We start from the raw sequence: 22,255 nt of genomic DNA, 5'->3' as shown, positions 1-22,255 counted from the left end.
TTAGTATTTTTTCAGTAAAGTGCAACCGCGCGTTTGAAAGGTTAGAAAAGGGTAGGATCAGTGTGGGGACATTATTTTTTTTTACACAAAAACATCATCTCTGGTGAAATTAAGAAATAAATTTTATGGGCGGAGCTTACACTATATCATTTTGCATCCATTTTCAGGTTTCTTTTATTTATTTACGAAACAAAATTCAAGAAAACTATTCTTACAGTAATATGATCTGTGTGGTATACGTTTTTCAACGGATCTGTGTGGTATACTGTTTTTAAGTTTTTCAGTTCTATTTAGTTGTTTAAGAAAATGCTTGTCAACAATGTATTTGAAACGGGATTTTTAAATGCGCTAGCATGTAAAACACATAATGGCTATACACTACGCTTGCACCGCTTGTTGAACTAATGCATAATTATGATTTACAGGCATGCTGTACAATCCCCATTATAATATTAAAATCTTACGCAGGAGCATCTTAAATCGATGACAAGTCCATGCTTACCTTAAATAAGTGTATACTTTATGTTATTGTATCAAATTCCATTTTTATTTTGGCGCCAAACACTACTGTCAGGTGAAGTAATGTATCGTATATTATTTTTGATATTATATTTGCTTTAAGGTATGGCTCAATGCTCCGAATGCGGAAAAATGTCGAAGACCAGAGCTGGATTATTGCGCCACATTAGGGGACACGCTAACTCTGGAAACTATAACTGCTGTGGGAAAGCATTTCAGGTAAGATTAAATACCTTAAAAATAGTTACATTTTTATACAGTTATGCTAACAAACAGATGAACGGATTTTCTTGAAACAACACAAATATACAAAATATCTCATCTCTCAGGTTTTCATATATTTTTAAATAACTTAATAATCGTCAAATCGTTTGTAATTTAAAACTAACGAACGCGTGTCCTCAGATACTAACATTTTTGAAATAGCGTGTTTACGCATTGAAATGTCACGTTAATAAAATATGTTGTTTTTTTTCTCAGGATGCCTACAATCTTAGAAAGTTTCAACGAACAAAGGACCCCAATGTCACGTGTGTGTACAGTGCGGCAGGAGCTTTGCGGACAAGTACCTACTCGTGGCTAGAGAGAAAAGTGCAAAAAAGAGGGATTGGTGAAATGTTACCAGTGTGGGTTGGCAGTTAGGAGTGAGAATGACCTCAGAGAGCACGACAATACCCACATGCATGACAAGTGTTACAGTAGTGAGGAGTGTTTCAAAACGTACACACGCAAAACAAACCTTTCTCGATACGTGAGGACTTCACATAAATCCGTGAATACTGATTAAAAATCATAATGGTTTACAGTTTGTCTGTGTAACTCCATTATCGTTTTACGTTATTTTATTCGTTGTTTTACTTTTACTTTACTTTTCAAAATGATTCTAAAGTTATCCGAATTTGATTTATTTTTAGGTTTCGTTAAGTTCGTTTGTGTGTTTGAAATCATCTCAAATAATTGTGCAATAATTTGGATTTACGTTATTCATTAATATATCGCATCTGTGATTTGTATTATCGAATCTGTGATTCTTTTTTAATTATAACTTGATTAAAGTTTTGCGATGTTTTTTCGTTGGTTTCAATTTTAAATACCGCTGTCACGAGCTAGTTCGATAATCATAAGCAGCCAGGGTTTCTAATACTAGGGATTTTCACGATTGCTTTACATAATTAACTGCCTGCTTATAATTACTCTAGGCCGTGGTAATTTACAGTAAACAATGTATGCAATGTGGTTGTGTATACAATACAATACTCCTTAATTCGAAATACTTCTTGACATTCTTCAAAGCTGCATCCATCCAGAACACAAGAGGAGAATCGTACATATATTATCATTTAATATAATATTTATTCATTTACATTTTATATTCTCTTCAAAATAATTAACGCTAAAGATAAGCATACATTTGTTACACTGAATACAACGACATAATTTAGAACATGACATTATCACCAACACATGGCGAATGATTGTCAATATCTATACTATGTAATAAACTAATGCAACAATATGAATTCCATATATGAAATAAAACACACAAACACACATATATATATATATGTTTCTACTATGACCAGTATTTTGTTTTTAATAAACATTGCGTTTACCTTAAACTTTAAATAACAACAAAATGACAAGCCAATACGGCTGGTGGATTCTGTTTTATCAGTTTGTATTCCAAATTTGATTTTAAAACATACGTATTACTCCGGAAAGATCATGCCTTTGCTTTTTGTCAACCTGTGTAATATTTGACACAATTTCTATTGCAGAATTTGTGTCAGAACTAAAATGTCCAGTGTGTTCGTCTATCCGCATTCTTATTGTTGGCAACAGTTTGCTATCGTTTCGTCTCGCCCGCTCCCACCTTACTCCTAGTGTCCCCTTCTGTATAGCATTCCTGTCTCGTGAAACTGTTTCCACTGTTTTTTCTTCCCTTAACCCTTGTCCGCTCACAAGTGCCAAATAGGTGATTACTGAAATGAATGAATTTTTAAATAATAATAATAGATCTACTACTACTATTACTACTACTAGTAGTAGTAAATTCGTATCCGTAAATTGTAGAAACACGGATACCACAAAGATCCTTCTAAACACGTATACCACACAGATCATATTACTGTAAGAATATTTTTCTTGATTTTGTTTTCATAAATATATGAAAGAAACCTGAAAAAAGAATGCAAAATGATATAGTGTAAGCTCCGCCCATAAAGTTTATTGCTTTATTTCACGAGAGGTGATGTTTCTGTGTCATAATAAAATAATGCCCCACACTGATCCTACCTTTTTCTTACCGTTCAAACGCGCGGTTGCACTTTACTGAAAAAATATTCATTTGTTTTACAAAATCATGATACCTATAGAAAACTCTCATGAATGAGCGGGCTCTCCACTTTATCCCATTGAAAATGATGACATATTAGAAAAGTTATCCTTAAAAATCTTACCTGTGTCGTGCTTTTGTTGACATTTAACTCCCCACACAGATCTTAAAAAGTCACGTGGTATAGGCACCGTGTAAATGACGTCACGTTTATTGATGCTACTGAAAAAGCTGACATGCTATAGATCTTAAAGTTTTCTTAATTACGTTTCCTAACAAATAACATTCTTTGTAGGCGTGGCTATGCCACTTATCACCAAATATAATTTGTTGTTTCATTCCATTTATATACATGCTACATTTATTAAATTTCTTTTAGAGCGGCTTTTAGCACGTGCATTTTACTGCAATATTTTCTTTCTTTATTCGGAACTATGGTCGAAACATTAAGATCCGTCCATAATTAGTGCAGAATAACCCACACTTGATTTCCTTCTTTGTCTATAGAAAACAAGTCGCGTGTAGTGTTAGAATGTTGCATATTTTGGTCTTGCTTAAATACATAAAATAGCAGATGTATTGATTTTACTGTATCTATATAATGTTTGACCACACTATACTCAGTTAACCTACTTAAGATCTATCGATATTGATAGATCTGTGAGTAAACTATAAAGCTTGCGTAATGGGGTTATTTTATAATCATTTTTACCTAAAATACAGTTGACGCGATACTGTATAATAATTTTCGTCAGACTGACAGTGGACTGGACGACTTCAGATACATTGGAAACGCACTTTAATTTGGGCTTATTTTGTCATCAGACACACTGTATGTTGGTGTTTTGCCACCTTGACATGCCTATTTCGTATTTTTACCGGAGTTAAGCGAAGATTGACATTGGAATTCCCAACCAAACGTCCCGATTTAATTGGATAATATCAACGATGACGCAATCAACGTAAGATACTTCCTTGTTGTGATTGTGACAGATGAAAATGGAACTTTTCGGCTAACAAGAAAATTAGTAAATTATTGAAATACTTTAATTACGTTCAAAACATGTTTTTGTTCATATTTTAAAAGAAATATATATAATTTTATTTTATGATCACATCTTTGCCATGAAATGATTACTGAAAACGTTAATGTATTTCGGATAGTTGATACCCGGATCAATGATCAGTTGTTATTTTTATTTGAGTATGAAGGTAGTCATTGAAGAAAATGTATATTTATATGTAATGAAGTTCTTTTTTTGTTATAATATACTTATTATGTGAACGCAGAATACCTTAAAATATGTTCTATTACTTACTACAATAGTGTGTCATCATTCACTTGATTCTAGATAATGGTCATAATTACAAGCATGAATACATCACTGTATTGCTGCTTTATACTTTCATATAATGTATATGCAATTACATTTACTTTATACAAATTCAATTGTTTATTTTGTGGGATAAAATTAGTTCATGTCATTTAAATGACATTACTAGTATTTAGTAAAGACATGAAGATGAATAACTGAAAAATTACTTTGAACACAATATAAGTCATGAACAGGCAGAACAGCAAGTATTTAAGATGGATGTTTGAGAAACGCATATTGCATAATTTCTTGTTTATAATATACAAATTATTTATGGACATAACTTAAATTTAAAAAATAACAGTTAGACAAGTATACAGTTAGATATTACAATTATTCTCAATAGGCAATTCAAAGATTAATTTTGAAAAAAACATTGTGATTTTTTTTACATGATTTATGATATTGAGTCCTGTTTTACAGCAGTTTGCAATGCCTGCATTAGGCTTAAACCCTCAGATAGACTTTGATGGCAGCATCAATGAGTTGCCTGGTAATGTTTTCATCAAGATCAGAGAATTATTAGATCGTAACCCTGCTGACAAGGACTGGCGGGCTCTCATAAGATGTGTGGAAAGTAACCCCAAATACAAAATCAGGTATTACGAATATGAAGATAAAGAGGCATCCTAGTTTACGAATGCTTGTGGTTTAGGCTTCTAAACCGCAAATAATAATAACAGATCTGTATATCAAACCAACCTAGCATTCTGTTTATCTACATGTATACCTGCTACAATCAACTTCTCATTTTTAAAAGATATTATTTTCACTTTCCAGATTAAATAATGTCATCAGAAACCGTTATAAGACATGTTTACCAGTTATTAAAAACACTTTTTATGCCCCCTTTTGAAGAAAAGGGGGCATATAGTGATCGGACTGTCCGTCCGTCTTTCCATCCATTTCGTTTAGGTTTCGAAAATTGCTCATATTGATAACTTCTATGTCCCTGGAGATATAACCTTCATATTTGGTATGCATGTGTATATGGACAAGGCCTTTCCATACGCATAATTTTGACCCCTGTGACCTTGAACTTAGGGTCCGCAAAATCTGCGTTTAGGTTTTCGAAAAATGCTCACAACTTCTATGCGCCTTGAGATATAACCTTCATATTTGGTATGCATGTGTATATGGACAAGGCCTTTCCATACGCACACAAATTTTGACCCCTGTGTCCTTTACCTTGAACTTAGGGTCCGCGTTTAGGTTTCGAAATCTGCGTTTAGGTTTCGAAAAATGCTCATTACTTCTATGTCCCTTGGGATATAACCTTCATATTTGGTATGCATGTGTATATGGACAAGGCCTTTCCATACGCACACATTTTTTTACCCCTGTGACCTTGACCTTGAACTTAGGGTCAGCGTTTAGGTTTCAAAATCTGCGTTTAGGTTTCGAAAAATGCTCATAACTTCTATGTCCCTTGAGATATAACATTCATATTTGGTATGCATGTGTATATGAACAAGGCCTTTGCATACGCACACATTTTTTACCCCTGTGACCTTGACCTTGAACTTAGGGTCCGTGTTTAGGTTTCAATATCTGCGTTTAGGTCTCGAAAAATGCTCATAACTTCTATGTCCCTTGAGATATATGACCTTCATATTTGGTATGGATGTGTTTATGGACAAGGCCTTTCCATACGCACACAAATACTGACCCCTGTGACCTTGACCTTGAACTTAGGGTCCCCATTTAGGTTTTGAAATCTGCGTTTAGGTTTTGAAAAAAGCTCATAACTTCTATCAAGCGTTTATAGGGGGCATAAGTAATCCTGTGGTGACAGCTCTTGTTCTTGTATGTGAATAAAAAAGGGACCTGGACTGTACCTGAAAAGTTAATATACGTATGGTTTAGTATATTTTTATTAAATGAAAATGCCTTCATGTGCAGAGCGATGGTCAAAAATCGTACGTAATGGCCAAAACATTTACATATTTGCATTTGTGCACAAAACATGTTATTCATAGTTAGTTACTTGAAAACGTGAGAGTTTTCTGCTAACAAAATGATCTTAAATACATTTTCAGATATTTCCCAAAAAGTAGTATCAAATTAGATATTGTACTGGTCAATCTACCAATGGCTTTTTATCTAAGACTAAGTTCAGAATGAAATTGCATGAACTTAGCAGAAACCAATTTTTCAACTTTAAAACAATATAAAATTGAAATTTTACAGAACAAACAACATTAACAAAAACAAACAATTTCAGCAATGTGTCAGTTGAGCAATGGTCTCCTGCCATTAGCCATGAAAGTCCTGGTGGGAAGCTGCTAACAGAGCTGGGATCCAGAGGAATGCGGGTTGGTGAACTGAGAGAAAATCTGGAAAAGATCAATATTGATACCTTTCAATTGGGATTGTCACCATATGGTAAATACATACAGTGATTTTTTTGCTAAATATTTCCACGTTTTTCCCAAAAAGCTGACCAAAATTTCCCCCCAAAAAGCCAAAATTTCCACAAAAAAATTAAAAAAAATTGTTTTTGTTTTTTAAAGAAGTCTCTTATGACTTATGATTTCTTAACTCTAGTTCTCAACTTTTTATTTAAAGGGATCTTTTCACGTTTTGGTAAATTGACAAAATTGAAAAAAGTTGTTTTAGATTCGCAAGTTTGCGTTTTAGTTATGATATTTGTGAGGAAACATTAATACTGAACATTTACCATGGTCTAATATAGCCATTATATGCATCTTTTGACGATTTAAAAACCTGAAAATTATAAAGCGTTGCAACGCGAAACGATTGAATAATTTGGAGAGTTTTGTTGTTGTCGTTTAATTTTGTGAAACTACAAAGATTGCTTATATAAAATATAAAATGCGTCTCTTATACATGCTTGGCAGGATGTCGGAGCGGTCTTATTGGTTAATACTTCAGGACTCTGGGGGTCACTGGTTCGAGCCCTGTTGCATGCTACTTTTTTTTCCCTGTTTTTAATTTTATTCTTGATGTTTTACAGGAGCTTTTTATATCCAATGTTTACATTTATCAATATAAAGCATTTAATGACAAACCTCAAAACATGCCAAAATCTGTGAAAAGGCTCCTTTAAACATCCTACAAAATATATAACTTTAATTAAGTCCTTTTTGTCGATAAATAATTCCCAAATTTGCCACTTTTATCAATTAAAACAATCCCAATTTCACCAGACTACTTTTCCCAAAATGGCTAGAAAACCCCCTAAACATGCACTTAAAAACAATTTTAATTCTGTTACTTATAATCATATTTATAATGCTTAATTTTTCCCAATTTCATGGTCAAGCGCACTATTTTTCTAAATTTCATGGTTTATCGCGCTAATTTTCCCAATTCAAATGGCACAGGCTGTAACAAATAAAAGCAAAAAAAATCACTGACATAAAGAACATAACAAAAATTTATCTATTTTGATAAGTCTTACCACTCTGAAGTATTCTCAATGTTCGAAGCTAAAAAGTTATTGAAGCATTGCAATTTCCTATACCATTTTCATCTTACAACTTTCATTGTGAGAAAAATTTATGCTGTTCATTTTTGTATTGTTTAGGATCGAATAACTTAAGATAGAGAACAAAATTATGACTGTACACCATATATTTGACAGGGATCTTATAACATCTTTATGTTTATTATTAAATATATTGCACAATAATGGACCCATAAATACACAAAAATTATAAATAAAACAAATGAATACATAGTTATTCAACAGTCTGTTTCTTTGTTTTTCTGCAGAGGCTATCAGGTTAATAACATCACCTTCAACGTCAAAAGATCTTTATGATGGCGACACTTTAGAGCTCGTTATCGAGGCAACAGGACGGCCTCATCCTCGCTACCAGTGGTTCTTCTGTGAAAACGGCAAAAATGACTTTAAAAAGCTGCAGGGGTACAACCAGGCAATATTAAGGATACAGCATATCACGTAGGTGTTTGTTACTGATAAAGCATATCACATAGATGTTCGTCAATGATAAAGCATATCACGTAGGTGTTTGTTTCATAGGTGTTTGTTCATGATAAAGCATATCACATAGGTGTTTGTTAATGATAAAGCATATTCCATAGGTGTTTGAGTTTGTGTAAAGGATTCAGAATATCATGATGTGTTTTATTATTTGTAAAAGATAAAGAATATTATGAGGTGTTTGACTGATTTTTTCAAGGATACCGCATAATGTGAGTGTATGAGTGTTTGTAAGGGATTCAACATATACTTAGGTTTTTGTTAAGTAGAACCCATGGCATTCTATAGTTTTTGAATTGCAAACAAAACTGTTATTAGAAAATTAACAAACTCAGAAAGTATTATTAGGAATGAATTGTGGGAAATATCAAGCTACAATTGACAAGCAACTTCAATCACATAAACTTCATTACAGACAGCAGAATGCTGGTGGCTACTCTTGCCAGATACACAACTGTGGGGACCCAAACAAGACGGTCCTTACTAAACTGACAGTAGTGTCCGTGTCACCCAATCCCAGGGTTGCCAATGGACTCCATCCCCCAGACTCTGGCGACTTTATCTACATGTTCAGTCAGCTGAGCGCAGGTTGCTTTTAGTCTATGTGATTTTGATCAAATAGTTTTTGTTGGTTCAGTTTTGTTGGAAATTGAATGTTGACTTTATTTGCTATGATTGTTGCAAAATATATTTTAAAAAAAATACAAAAAAAACATACTGACATAATTTCTTGTATGAAATTGAAATAATAATTGTTGTTTTGAGGCGCAGTTAATTTGTTATCCACAATTGAACACATGCTAAGTGTTGGCCACTTATCAAGTTAGCATGTATACTTATTATTTAATGTGCATACTTCAGTTGATCCTGACCATGTTGCAGCCTTGGTTAATGGTCTGCAAGACAGGTCCGCAGACTATGGATCTGGTAATTGATTTCAAATGACTTCAGGAGATATTTATGCCCCCCTTCGAAGAAGAGGGGGTATATTGTTTTGCACATGTCGATCCGTCCGTCTGTCGGTCCGTCCACCAGAGGGTTTCCGGATGATAACTCAAGAACGCTTAGGCCTAACGATCATGAAACTTCATAGGTACATTGATCATGACTGGCAGATGACCCCTATTGATTTTCAGGTCACTAGGTCAAAGGTCAAGGTCACAGTGATTCTAAATAGTAAAATGGTTTCCGGATGATAACTCAAAAATGCTTATGCCTAGGATCATGAAACTTCATAGGTACATTGATCATGACTGGCAGATGGCACCTATTGATTTTCAGGTCACTAGGTCAAAGGTCAAAATCTCAGTGACTCGAAATAGTAAAATAGTTTCTGGATGATAACTCAAGAATGCTTACGCCTAGGATAATGAAACTTCATAGGTACATTGATCATGACTGGCAAATGACCCGTAATGATTTTCAGGTCACTAGGTCAAAGGTCAAGGTCACAGTGACTCGAAACAGTAAATGGTTTCCGGATGATATTTCAAGAATGCTTACGCCTAGGATCATGAAACTTAATAGGTACATTGATCATGACTGGCAGATGACCCCTATTGATTTTCAGGTCACAAGGTCAAAGGTCAAGGTCACAGTGACAAAAAACGTATTCACACAATGGCTGCCACTACAACTGACAGCCCATATGGGGGCATGCATGTTTTACAAACAGCCCTTGTCTATTTTATATACCTTATGCAAATATATACACTGACAATGTTGCTTAACTTGGAAGCTAGAGCTTTTAGTAGTTTATTTAGCTGTTTTCCTTAAGGCAATGCCATAAGCTGAAATAAAAATTGTTGATAGCAAGTTGAAAAAACGCATCAGTTATACAATTTAAAAAATAAAGAAGGTGGATAATTAACTTGTCATGATGTAATTATATTGAATGCAAACTTTGCAGCGTTGGAGTCCATCACACAAATACAGTACAAACTGATCACCGGTCACCCTCAAGATATCACAGTAACCCTTGGTCAGTCTTTCAAGTTGTCAGTGAAAACTAGTGGGGATCCGCCGATACATTACCAGTGGTACAGGAATGGGGTCAAGCTTGAAGATGGACAAGGGCCAACATACAATGTATGTTACTAATTTGAACCTTTTTGTTAGTATATGTACATGTAGTTCCATAAAGGTTGATGAACATCAGGGCTCAGCTGTGAAAGAGACGTGAGAGATAACTTCTCCCATGGCATATTAACTTTTCCCTCTAATTGCATGAAGGAGAAGTGACTTCTAATTCTTTTGATGATTTACTTTGAGCCAGAAATTTACCAATAATATATTAATTAAATGTATAAAGTACAATAATAACACAACATTAACACTTCAGTGTGTTTGTTTATATTTGTTATGATTTTCCCTCAAACTGCCAAATGTGAGTTGTTTCAAATTAATCATAATTATGATGGGCGTTGTGTAATGAGGGGAATAAAATACGTGAAGAGTTAATAAAAAGCTGAACAGAGACCACGTTGCCTCACTTCTCCCTAATTTCAGCTGAGGGAGAAGTCACTTGTCCCTAAAATTTGAACGTAGACTGAGTCTAAAGTCGCCACAAAAGAATCTATTGCTATACTCATTTTGTAAAACGACCTCTACGACTTTCATTTGAATAATGCATAATTTAACATAACTAGTATTTAAATGTCTTTATTTCTATATGCTATTTGTACATAGAATTTCCATGAATCCAGGTGATATGTGCTGACAAAGAGGACATGGGCAGCTACTACTGCATTGTCAACAATGGAGTCAAGAAGGAGCAGTGTAGGACAGCCCAGGTCAAAGGTATGCTGTTTTATAACATACAGTACAACTGCTTTTGCTGGAGCCTCAATAACTCTTAACCCTAAATAAGCATGACCAAATCTTGTAGTCCCAGCAAAATCCTTTACCCTTCAATAAGAATTAACAATCTTAAACTTTAGCATTAATAGCTTGATAACTTCTTTGATTGTTGTTCAAATTGGTCCAGTCTGCAAATTAAGAGCTTAAAGACACCAAAGCTAGAAGTCGATAGATAGACTTATTGCATTTAAGTTTCACCTATGAAGCCCCAAAGCCAAGAAAATAAATAAAACTAAAATAGTTAACATACAATTCAAGAAGTCAAGATTTCCTTCTAATAATTGCTATATCCTTTGTTTTTCAGAAACTATCAAGACATTAGAGGCTGGTATGTGACAATTTAATTTAGTAAGAATACCAAAAAATGTGTTTTTCATGTTAATCTTTTGTTCAAGTAGTTAAGTGACTATCTCTAAAATGAGTAAATAAATGCCAAACATTGTTATTTGTAAATGACATCATTTAGGTTAAGTCCATAGATATGTTCTTACTGATTTTGCTCAAATTTATAGCACCCAGAAGCGGTCATAAACACTAGCTTTTTAATTACCAAACATATTCTCAGAAAAGCCTTACTTTCTAGAATATGAAATATATTGTAATTCTTAGACCCCTGTGTCGACCTATGAAATTGTTTTTATTTACAGATTATATAATAAAATTTATTGTTTATGTTCAATATTGTGAATTTGAAAGTTAATACAATCCAGAGGATTTAAAGACAAAGAAAACGTTAGCAAGATTTACTTTGATTAGGAAATCATAGGAAATCAGAGATTATAATTTAATAAACCATTCAAATATGAAAGGCAATATAAGATTTTCTAAAAGAGAGAATATGATTTTTTTTATAATCTAGATGTTTAAATTTGATTATCATTTTATTTTCTATCAACTTACGTGGAATAATGAAATAATTATCTCGGTTACACTTCAACCTGTCAAATAATAAACCTAACTGTGTTCCATTCTGATTTCAGACATCACAATCATATCGCACCCACAGTCTGTGGACTTGTCATTCGGTGGCAGCGCCCTCTTTAGTGTGGAAGCTCAGTGTCATCTACCACTAAGCTACCAGTGGTTCAAAGATGGTGCTCCGATCACTGGTAATCTATTTGGAATGTATTCGTTACAACTTTTGTTGTGTGTTTTGAAGACGTGCTATTTAAAATACCAAAGACACCAGCCTGAAACCTCAGACTGGTATACCTGGCGTAGAACCTAGACAGCACTTAAATCCAGACAGCCTACACAAAAAATAAAAGCATGATTGAGTATACACAAAGTGAAACATCACTGTTTTATCAGTAGAAAAGCTTAATTATACGGTTTATGCCATTTGCAGTCAGGGTAACTCCATACCATCTTGCACATATGCACAGTCTGGCCAGGGGCTACACTATACAGTCACACAATGATTCATGGTCTCAATAGTCGACAGTGTAGCTTCTGGCAAGACTCCACAAATTGTAAGGCGTGTGTGGAGATACGCTTGACACATAAAACCTAAAGTCTGATGACAGGGCTCATGTTGTCTGTTATTAAGTTTATGGTATCAACTGCTAAACAGTGAGACAAAAACAAATTCACTAGACATGACACACAAAATATCTTAACGCACACAAATGAATTTACATGTAATTGGTTATCCGCTTGGAGATGTCGTTTCCAAGCATTTGGGTTTGAAGTAGTTTAGTTGTTGCCCAAACCTCACACATGGCCCATTAACTCATTTACAAAATGACAATATTCTATGATATTGATTGATGCACATGTCTGTGCAAAATATGCATAATTCTAATAGAATGCCATGGGTTCTATTTAAGTTTGAAACTTTTTTATCGACCTTGTAAATATGAAAATTCACATACAATGGTTGAAATAAGAATTGTTCCTTGGATGGGTCAAGAATAACTGGGACTTGAATTAACATACAAAGAAATAGTAAATGGTGCAAAAAATAATTGTAATCAAAAGGTGTAATTAAATATATATATTGTATGGTATCGTAATTTACATCTATTTACAAAGTGTCTGGATTAAGGTACTCGGTTATTTCAGTACCTGTTACAGTACATAAAACACATTCTTATCCTTCTTATAGTTAGCAGTTTTCTGCTGCATTGTCATTCAAACTTTGAACAATTTATTTCTGTACTGCAGGCGAGACTGGATCAGATTTGAAGATCGTGAATATTCAGGAGCAGGTGAAGCAAGGCCTGTACCAGTGTGAGGTTTCCTTGGCAACACCTGTAGCAGGCATCGAGAGAAAGCGCAAACTCAGCAAATCAGCATTCCTCAGGCTGAAGATCCCTGCTGTGACCGACAACATTATGTACAACCGTAAGTCTGGGAGTATGTTGATGGTTAACATTATGTACAACCGTAATTCTGGGAATATGTTGATGGTTAACATTATGTACAACCGTAAGTCTGGGAATATGTTGATGGTTAACATTATGTACAACGGTAAGTCTGGGAATATGTTGACCGTTAACCTTATGTACAACCGTAAGTCTGGGAATATGTTGATGGTTAACATTATGTACAACCTTAAGTCTGGGAATATATTAATGGTTAACATTAAGTACAAACGTAAGTCTGGGAATAAGTTGATGGTTAACATTATGTACAACCGTAAGTCTGGGAACATATTAATGGTTAACATTAAGTACAAACGTAAGTCTGGGAATATGTTGATGGTTAACATTATGTACAACCGTAAGTCTGGGAACATATTAATGGTTAACATTAAGTACAAACGTAAGTCTGGGAATAAAAGGACAAATAACATAATGTACAACTGTAAGGGAATATGTTGATGGTTAACATTATGTACAACCATAAGTCTGGGAATATGTTGATGGTAAACATTATGTACAACCGTAAGTCTGGGAGTATGTTGATGGTAAACATTATGTACAACCATAAGTCTGGGAATATGTTGATGGTAAACATTATGTACAACCATAAGTCTGGGAGTATGTTGATGGTTAACATTATGTACAACCATAAGTCTGGGAATATGTTGATGGTAAACATTATGTACAACCGTAAGTCTAGGAATATGTTGATGGTTAACATTATGTACAACCGTAAGTCTAGGAATATGTTGATGGTTAACATTATGTACAACCGTAAGTCTAGGAATATGTTGGTAGTTAACATTATGTACAACCTTAAGTCTGGGAATATGTTGATGGTTAACATTATGTACAACCATAAGTCTGGGAGTATGTTGATGGTTAACATTATGTACAACCATAAGTCTGGGAGTATGTTGATGGTAAACATTATGTACAACCTTAAGTCTGGGAATATTTTGATGGTTAACATTATGTACAACCTTAAGTCTGGGAATATGTTGATGGTTAACATTATGTACAACCATAAGTCTGGGAGTATGTTGATGGTTAACATTATGTACAACCGTAAGTCTGGGAGTATGTTGATGGTAAACATTATGTACAACCTTAAGTCTGGGAATATGTTGATGGTTAACATTATGTACAATCATAGGTCTGGGGATATGGTGACGGATAACATTATGGACAACAGTTGATGTCCTATCTATAGTATTTACCTAAGCCACGGTTGCAAGACAGTCCAGGGGAGGGGGTACGGTCTCGCTAGATGTAGTTATCTATGATATTTTTACACTACATAATGTACTTAATAAATAAAACACCAACAATACTTAATAATTAATGCAGCCAAACAAAGAAAACTAGTTTAATAACAGCGTTCCTATCTTGCATAATTTACTGGGATTGATTTTTAGCGAGGCTGTTTTCGGAGAAAACCCAACCTATTGTCATAGCCAGCTCGTCGTCCGACGTCCGCCGTAGGCGTCGTGCTAAAACCTTAACATTGGCTCTAAAATCAAAGTGCTTCCACCTACAACTTTGAAACTTCATATGTACATGCACCCTGATGAGTTCTACATGCCACACCCATTTTTTGGTCACTAGGTCAAAGGTCAAGGTCACTGTGACCTCTCATATGAAACTTTAACATAAACCTTAACATTCGCTCTAAAATCAAAGTGTTTCCACCTACAACTTTGAAACTTCATATGTAGATGCATCTTGATGAGTTCTACACGCCACACCATTTGGGTCACTAGGTCAAAGGTCAAGGTCACTGTGACCTCTTAAAAAAAAATAAAAAATAAAAATTCTGACAAGCTTTCGCAGCCGAGCGTGGCACCAGTTATGCAGTGCTCTTGTTTAAGTCAGCTGCTCTAAGCCAGTTTTGAAATTTAAGTGTTGCATTTGTTAGATTTGGGGTTTTAAGTCTGGCATAAGTAAGGATTTGACAATTTTGTCAAAGGGGATTAAACAGTGCTACAAGTTTTAGGGTAAATGCTTGTGGTAGAGCTTTCATATACCATGGGAAAGTGGAAACTGTCGTACCATTATGATTCTTTATCATATATACTCACTCTCATTAACTTGTGAGCTACCCTTGCAACACGTTATAAATGAGGTCAATGGCATTTGGTATTGATCCCTATAATGTTGCCAGCATAGATTTTCACTGTAACAGGAATTTGTCACAAAATGTTGAGGGTTTCAAGAATGTGAGTTCAAATTTTCACACTAAAAGAGAACCTTTCATTTACGATGGAATTTTGAAAGCAAACAATTCTTGATGAAAAACGATTGTGTTTGTGACACACACTTTGTCTGTTTCATGACATGCATCATAAGACCACATCTAGTTTTTAATTTGTAAAGAATTAAGTAAATTTCTATCTTATTTTTTTAAGAAATTTATGTTTTTTCAATTACAGCTTCTGACAAAGTTGCTCTCCTGATTGGAAATTCTGATTACAAATCAGAAATAAAACTGGCGGCCCCGAAGTCTGACGTTCACGATCTGGCAGAGCAACTTGCCAGCATGGATTTCAGGGTCGTGACCTTGTTAAACCTGACCAAACCGGAAATCGAAAATGCCGTGATGGAATTCAGTAGACTCATTGGACCGAATGTTTATGTTTTGTTTTATTTCTGTGGACACGGTTTCGAAGAAAATGGCATATCATTCCTTGTGCCGACAGATGCCCCATCAATGTATTCTGCAGAGGAATGTGTCAACGCGTTTTCAGTCTTAGATAATTTTCAGCGGAAACAGCCTGCTCTCATTTGCATGATAATCGACATCTGCAGACGAGCGTAAGTAATCATTATGTGATTGAGCACTATAATGACTGAAAATGCTTTTTATTTATCAGTTGACATTTTTAACAGGACTCACCCCAGGTCTCTTGTGTCAATTTTAAATTCATGTTTTAACTATTGATTCGACCTAATTTGCGTTTATTTTGATAGAAAACATTTTTTCATTAATAACAAATTATTACTGTAATTTGTGTTTTTTTAGCTCACCTGAGCACAACGTGCTCATGGTGAGCTTTTGTGATCGCCTTTTGTCCGTCCTGCATTTTGCGGCCTCAACATTTGCCTTGTTAACTCTCTAGAGGCCACATTTATTGTCCAATCTTCATGGAATTTGGTCAGAAGATTGGTTTCAATGATATCTTGGATGAGTTCGAAAATGGTTACGTTTGCTTGAAAAACAAGGCTGCCAAGGGGCATGGCATTTTTCCTTATATGGCTATATATGGCTATAGTAAAATCTTGTTAACACTCTAATGGCCACATTTATTGTCCAATCTTCATGAAACTTGGTCAGAAGATTTATCCCAAAAATATCTTGGACGAGTTCGAAAATGATGCCGGTTGGTTGAACAACATGGCCGCCAGGGGGCGGGGCATTTTTCCTTATATGGCTATAGTAAAACCTTGTTAACACTCTAAAGGCCACATTTATTTTCCGATCTTCATGAAACTTGGTAGGGAGATTTGTCCCAATAATATCTTAGATGAGTTCAAAAATGGTAACCTTTGCTTGATAAAACATGGCTGCCAAGGGGCGTGGCATTTTTCCTTAATTGGCTTTAATATGGCTATAGTAAAATCTTATTAACACTCTAGAGGCCACATTTATTGTCCAATCTTCATGAAACTTGGTCAGAAGATTCATCCCAAAAATATCTTGGACAAGTTTGAAAATGATGCCGGTTGGTTGAAAAACATGGCAGCCAGGGGATGGGGCATTTTTCCTTTTATGGCTATAGTAAAACCTTGTTAACACTCTAGAGGCCACATTTATTTTCCGATCTTCATGAAACTTGGTCAGAAGATTTGTCTAAATGATATCTTGGATGAGTTCAAAAATGGTAACCTTTGCTTGAAAAACATGGCTGCCAAGGGGCGGGGCATTTTTCCTTAATTGGCTTTAATATGGCTATAGTAAAATCTTGTTAACACTCTAGAGGCCACATTTATGGTCCAATCTTCATGAAATATGGTCAGAAGAATGGTCTCAATGATATCTTGGATGAATTTGAAAATAATTATGTTTGCTTGAAAAACATGGCTTCCAAGGGGCGGGGTATTTTTTCTTATATGGCTATAGTAAAATCGTGTTACCACTCTAGAGGCCACATTTACTGTCCTATCTTCATGAAACTTGGTCAGAAGATTCATCCCGATAATATTTTGGACATGTTGAAAAATAATGCCAGTTGGTTGAAAAACATGTCTGCCAGGGGGCGGGGCATTTTTCCTTATATGGCTATAGTAAAACCTTGTTAACACTCTAAAGGCCACATTTATTTTCCGATCTTCATGAAACTTGGTCAGAAGATTTGTCCCAATGATATCTTTGATGAATTCAAAAATGGTAACCTTTGCTTGAAAAACATTGCTTCCAATGTGCGGGGCATTTTTCCTTATATGGCTACATTGTATATATGGCTATAGTAAAATCTTGTTAACACTCTAGAGGCCACATTTATTGTCCAATCTTCATGAAACTCGGTCAGAAGATTCATCCCAAAAATATCTTGGACAAGTTTGAAAATGATGCTGGATGGTTGGAAAACATGGCCGCCAGGGGGCGGGGCATTTTTCCTTATATGGCTATAGTAAAACCTTGTTAACACTCTAGAGGCCACATTTATTTTCCGATCTTCATGAAACTTGGTCAGAAGATTTGTCTAAATGATATCTTGGATGAGTTCAAAAATGGTAACCTTTGCTTGAAAAACATGGCTGCCAAGGGGCGTGGCATTTTTCCTTAATTGGCTTTAATATGGCTATAGTAAAATCTTGTTAACACTTTAGAGGCCACATTTATTGTCCAATCTTCATGAAATATGGTCAGAAGAATGGTCTCAATGATATCTTGGGTTAATTTGAAAATAATTATGTTTGCTTGAAAAACATGGCTTCAAAGGGGCGGGGTATTTTTCCTTATATGGCTATAGTAAAATCGTGTTACCACTCTAGAGGCCACATTTACTGTCCTATCTTCATGAAACTTGGTCAGGAGATTCATCCCGATAATATTTTGGACAAGTTTGAAAATGATGCCAGTTGGTTGAAAAACATGGCTGCCAGGGGGCGGGGCATTTTTCCTTATATGGCTATAGTAAAACCTTGTTAACACTCTAGAGGCCACATTTATTTTCCGCTCTTTATCTTTATGAAACTTGGTCAGAAGACTTGTCCCAATTATATCTTGTTATCTCAGGTGAGCGACTATGGGCCTTTCAGGCCCTCTTTTTTTTTGCTCTAACTAGCTTACCAGTTTTGCTTTTTTTTATAGAGGAAAAGTAAAGTCTAATGCACACCCGTCCCTGTTTGATCAGAAAGTGAGCAAGGGAAATACAATCTACTGTTATGCAACGTAAGTAAAAAAGGCAAGGTTTGACAAATAGAAAATATCTGTTTGATGCAGCTTTTGTATTATAAGTATAACATATGTATTAAATAATATAACAAATCAAATAATGTCAGCATTTTTTTGTAATAAAAACAAGTTAAATGAAACCTGTGTTGTTTAACTTTGTTAATTTATATTTTATAAGTTGTCTTTTCATTAATATGGACTCAAATGAGCGTTATTGACTCCAACATTAAAGTATGAGACATTTGTTCAGCAATCCTATACAGTATCCTAATGTTAAACAGGAGTCCAGGCTTGGCTGCCTTTGAAGACAAGAACCACGGTCTGTTGCTCTACCATCTAAAACCACTGATCTGCAAACCTGTTGGAATAGAAAAGCTCTTCTCAGAAATAAAAGAAGGTACACAATTTTTGTTTTGAATCTAGTTACCGGTAATTTTTATTTTATTTCATTTACCAAGCAATGAATTGTTATTGAAAAAACAACAACAAACACATTCATATGGCTTCATTCACTTTCTTTTATTTTCTCCTTAAAAATGGTTTTATTAATTTCTTTGACAAATATTATTTGGCAAAATAATTGCTTCCAATACATATACAGGTGATTAACAACCTAACATCTCACCTGCCATGTGTCTTTTTATAAGATTCATTGACTTCAAAACAATAATCTAAAGTTGTCACCAAATACCAAATAACAATGACATGTGTCAAATATTTACAAAATCTGAAACTCTGTTAAACAATAAAATCATGGGGAATTTTGAATTACAAAGTTTCATATTATGTATACTTAGACTCAGCAGACTCAGTGAAACCATGCTGATGTATATTTTTATGAAAAACAAAATATCATGAATAACGTGCTCAGTGTTTCCATTATACAATTAACTCAATAAATGGTGATAAGCATGCAACGCCAATCGTATGAAAGGAGCATTATAGTAGACATAAGAATCATATAAAGGGAGTTTTTATTCAATATAATGAATTTTTAAATTACACAATTGAAATCAACGAATATAATTATTATCACATACTTAAAGAAGTATAGTGGATGTGCTACAGTTTCTGTATGTGTAATTTTAAGCAATGTTTAACATTATAGCTGTTGACCTGTTTGTTATATATACTAAAGGTAGCATTCTGTTAGCTTTAAAAGGTACATTTTTTACTTAAATTACCCTTGGGGACTTTTCTAAAACATCACTTTCAAACTTGAATATCTCAGTTATGAGTAAAGATATTGATTACAATTTTTACATACAATCATTTGACTACTTTTTATGCAAGCTCACAATAAAACAGTTCATCCGTGACGATTGGATAGGGTAGGTATGGTTCCATATTTTGTGCAAGAGGAAATGTTGAAACACGATTTAATTCTATTTTTATTTCAATTTAATTATTTTAGGTGGGTTCTTACACAAGGAAAACATAAAATAAATTTACAAAACAATATAGCTCGTATGAATATTAAGGAGCGCAATCGCGCAATTTGCATTTTACAGGCTACCTTTCCCACTTGCTAAAGCGTCCGATCGTCATGGATGTATGATTTTATTGTTAGCTTGCACATATTGTAGTCAAATGGCATGTGCAATTTAAAATAAAAATAATTACTCATTACTGTTATTCCAATTTAATTTCAATTTCATAATTCTAGGTAAGTTTACACAAGAAAAACATAACATTAATTAAAGAAAAACGATATGGCTTGTATGCAGATCATTTTAACTAGCGAAGTATTATTTTTTTATTAAAAGGGATATACAAAAAATTAATTTTTTTATTCAAAGTGGCACAGTAGGGGGCATTGTGTTCTGACAAACACATCTCTTGTTTGTATGATATTTGAAGAGATATACTAGTATTTGGATAGGCATTTTTAATGTCCATATTTTTATATTAAATAAAAAACAAAAATAAATAATGTCAAGTAATTTATTGGAAAGCGTGGGTTTTGTTAAAATTGTTTATAGATATTGTTAAATGCCAAAAAACGTATTTACACAATGGCTGTCAAGGTCACGGTGACTCAACTTAGAAAAATGGTTTCCGGATGATAACTTGAGAATGCTTACGCCTAGGATCATGAAACTTCATAGGTACATTGATCATGACTCGCAGATGAAATAATGATGAAACTTGACCAGGATGTTTGTCTGGACAATATCTAGGTCAAGTTTTTCATTTGGTAAAGATTGAATGAACCGACTCCTCTCAGGTGAGCAAACTAGGGCCATCTTGGCCCTCTTGTTATATATTGACACCAAAAAATGATGAAGCGTACATACTTTTATTGATTTGTATTGACTTGGCTATTAGGAATCCACTGCTTATTGAATATATCTTTTGTCTTTGTGAATCATCCAACACGCACTAACGATTGGACTAACGATCTGACTGTATTATGTTCTGCAAATTGTTCTTCAACCTCTCATCTTATCAGATTACACAATGATCTGCAAGAAATTATTTCAATGTCACATTGTTTGCAAAATCAGAAGAGACTTACAACAACTACCAGACACAGCTTGGACAAGAATTATTTGCTTATGGATAAGTAGAATTGGGCAAGCAACTTGTCCATAAACAAGTGATTTTTATGCCCCCGGATCGAATGATCGTGGGTATATTGTTTTTGGCCTGTCTGTCTGTCATTGTATGTGTGTGTCTCAAAACTTTAACCTTGGTCTTTTGCAATATTGAAGATAGCAACTTGATATTTGGTATGCATGTGTATCTCATTGAGCTGCACATTTTGAGTGGTGAAAGGTCAAGGTCAAAGGTCATTTTTTTCTAACATAGCTGCCGTGCGTCTTTAAAGTGCAGTAGGGGGGCATTGTGTTTCACAAACACAGCTTTTGTTATAAATATTGTTTTAAACGTGTGAAATGTCAAAATATTATACAAACTATGTTTTTCAGAGTTTTTCAAAGTCCCAAAGCATTCAACGAGGCAGCTACCTGAATTGAGATCAAATCTGTCAGAGCCAAATCGATCTTTGACGGACAGAATTGCAAAGAAAGGAAACACACAGTCATATGATTTGCAAACTCAAATATGGAACAGTTACCATGGTAAAACTATTTTAATATAGTTCTTTTTATTTGGTTTCGTTGGATTGTTAAATGTAAGTTGTAAAAACAATACAGTACATGCTTCCCTATAGATTACGAACAGTTTGAATGTTGCATAGGTGAGGATATCAAATATATGTTCATTAAGGCTTTTAGTGTTAAATTCCAATTTTAATTTCAACATCATCACACTCAAACTTTAATTAACTTTTTTTACTTCGATACTATTTACAAAAACACTGAGCCGGTTTTGTAATGAGAATCTTTTGATATGAGTTGTTTTTTCAGTATTTGTTTAAAGACCATGAACATGAAATACAGAACTTTTTCTAAATTTCAGTGAAACCAC

General features: G+C 34.3%; 1 protein-coding gene across 1 annotated transcript; it reads left to right on the top strand.

Moving 5' to 3' along the window:
• Positions 1-3,649: 3,649 nt before the first annotated feature.
• Positions 3,650-22,254, top strand: LOC127876824 (mucosa-associated lymphoid tissue lymphoma translocation protein 1-like; the record flags this gene model as incomplete). Its single annotated transcript, XM_052422302.1, has 16 exons — positions 3,650-3,816; positions 4,654-4,829; positions 6,455-6,615; positions 7,969-8,158; positions 8,616-8,788; positions 9,062-9,127; positions 10,110-10,288; positions 10,906-10,999; positions 11,364-11,387; positions 12,040-12,168; positions 13,226-13,405; positions 15,858-16,239; positions 18,740-18,820; positions 19,105-19,220; positions 21,754-21,906; positions 22,247-22,254. Coding segments are annotated over exons 2-16 (2,103 nt in total), but the record flags the coding sequence as incomplete, so codon positions are not given.
• Between the last annotated feature and the right edge of the window lies 1 nt (position 22,255).

Source organism: Dreissena polymorpha, chromosome 4 (assembly GCF_020536995.1).
Source record: "Dreissena polymorpha isolate Duluth1 chromosome 4, UMN_Dpol_1.0, whole genome shotgun sequence".
Taxonomy (NCBI): Eukaryota; Metazoa; Mollusca; class Bivalvia; order Myida; family Dreissenidae; genus Dreissena; species Dreissena polymorpha.
Note: the sequence above shows the minus strand (reverse complement) of the source record. Positions and strands in the feature narration are given on the sequence as shown.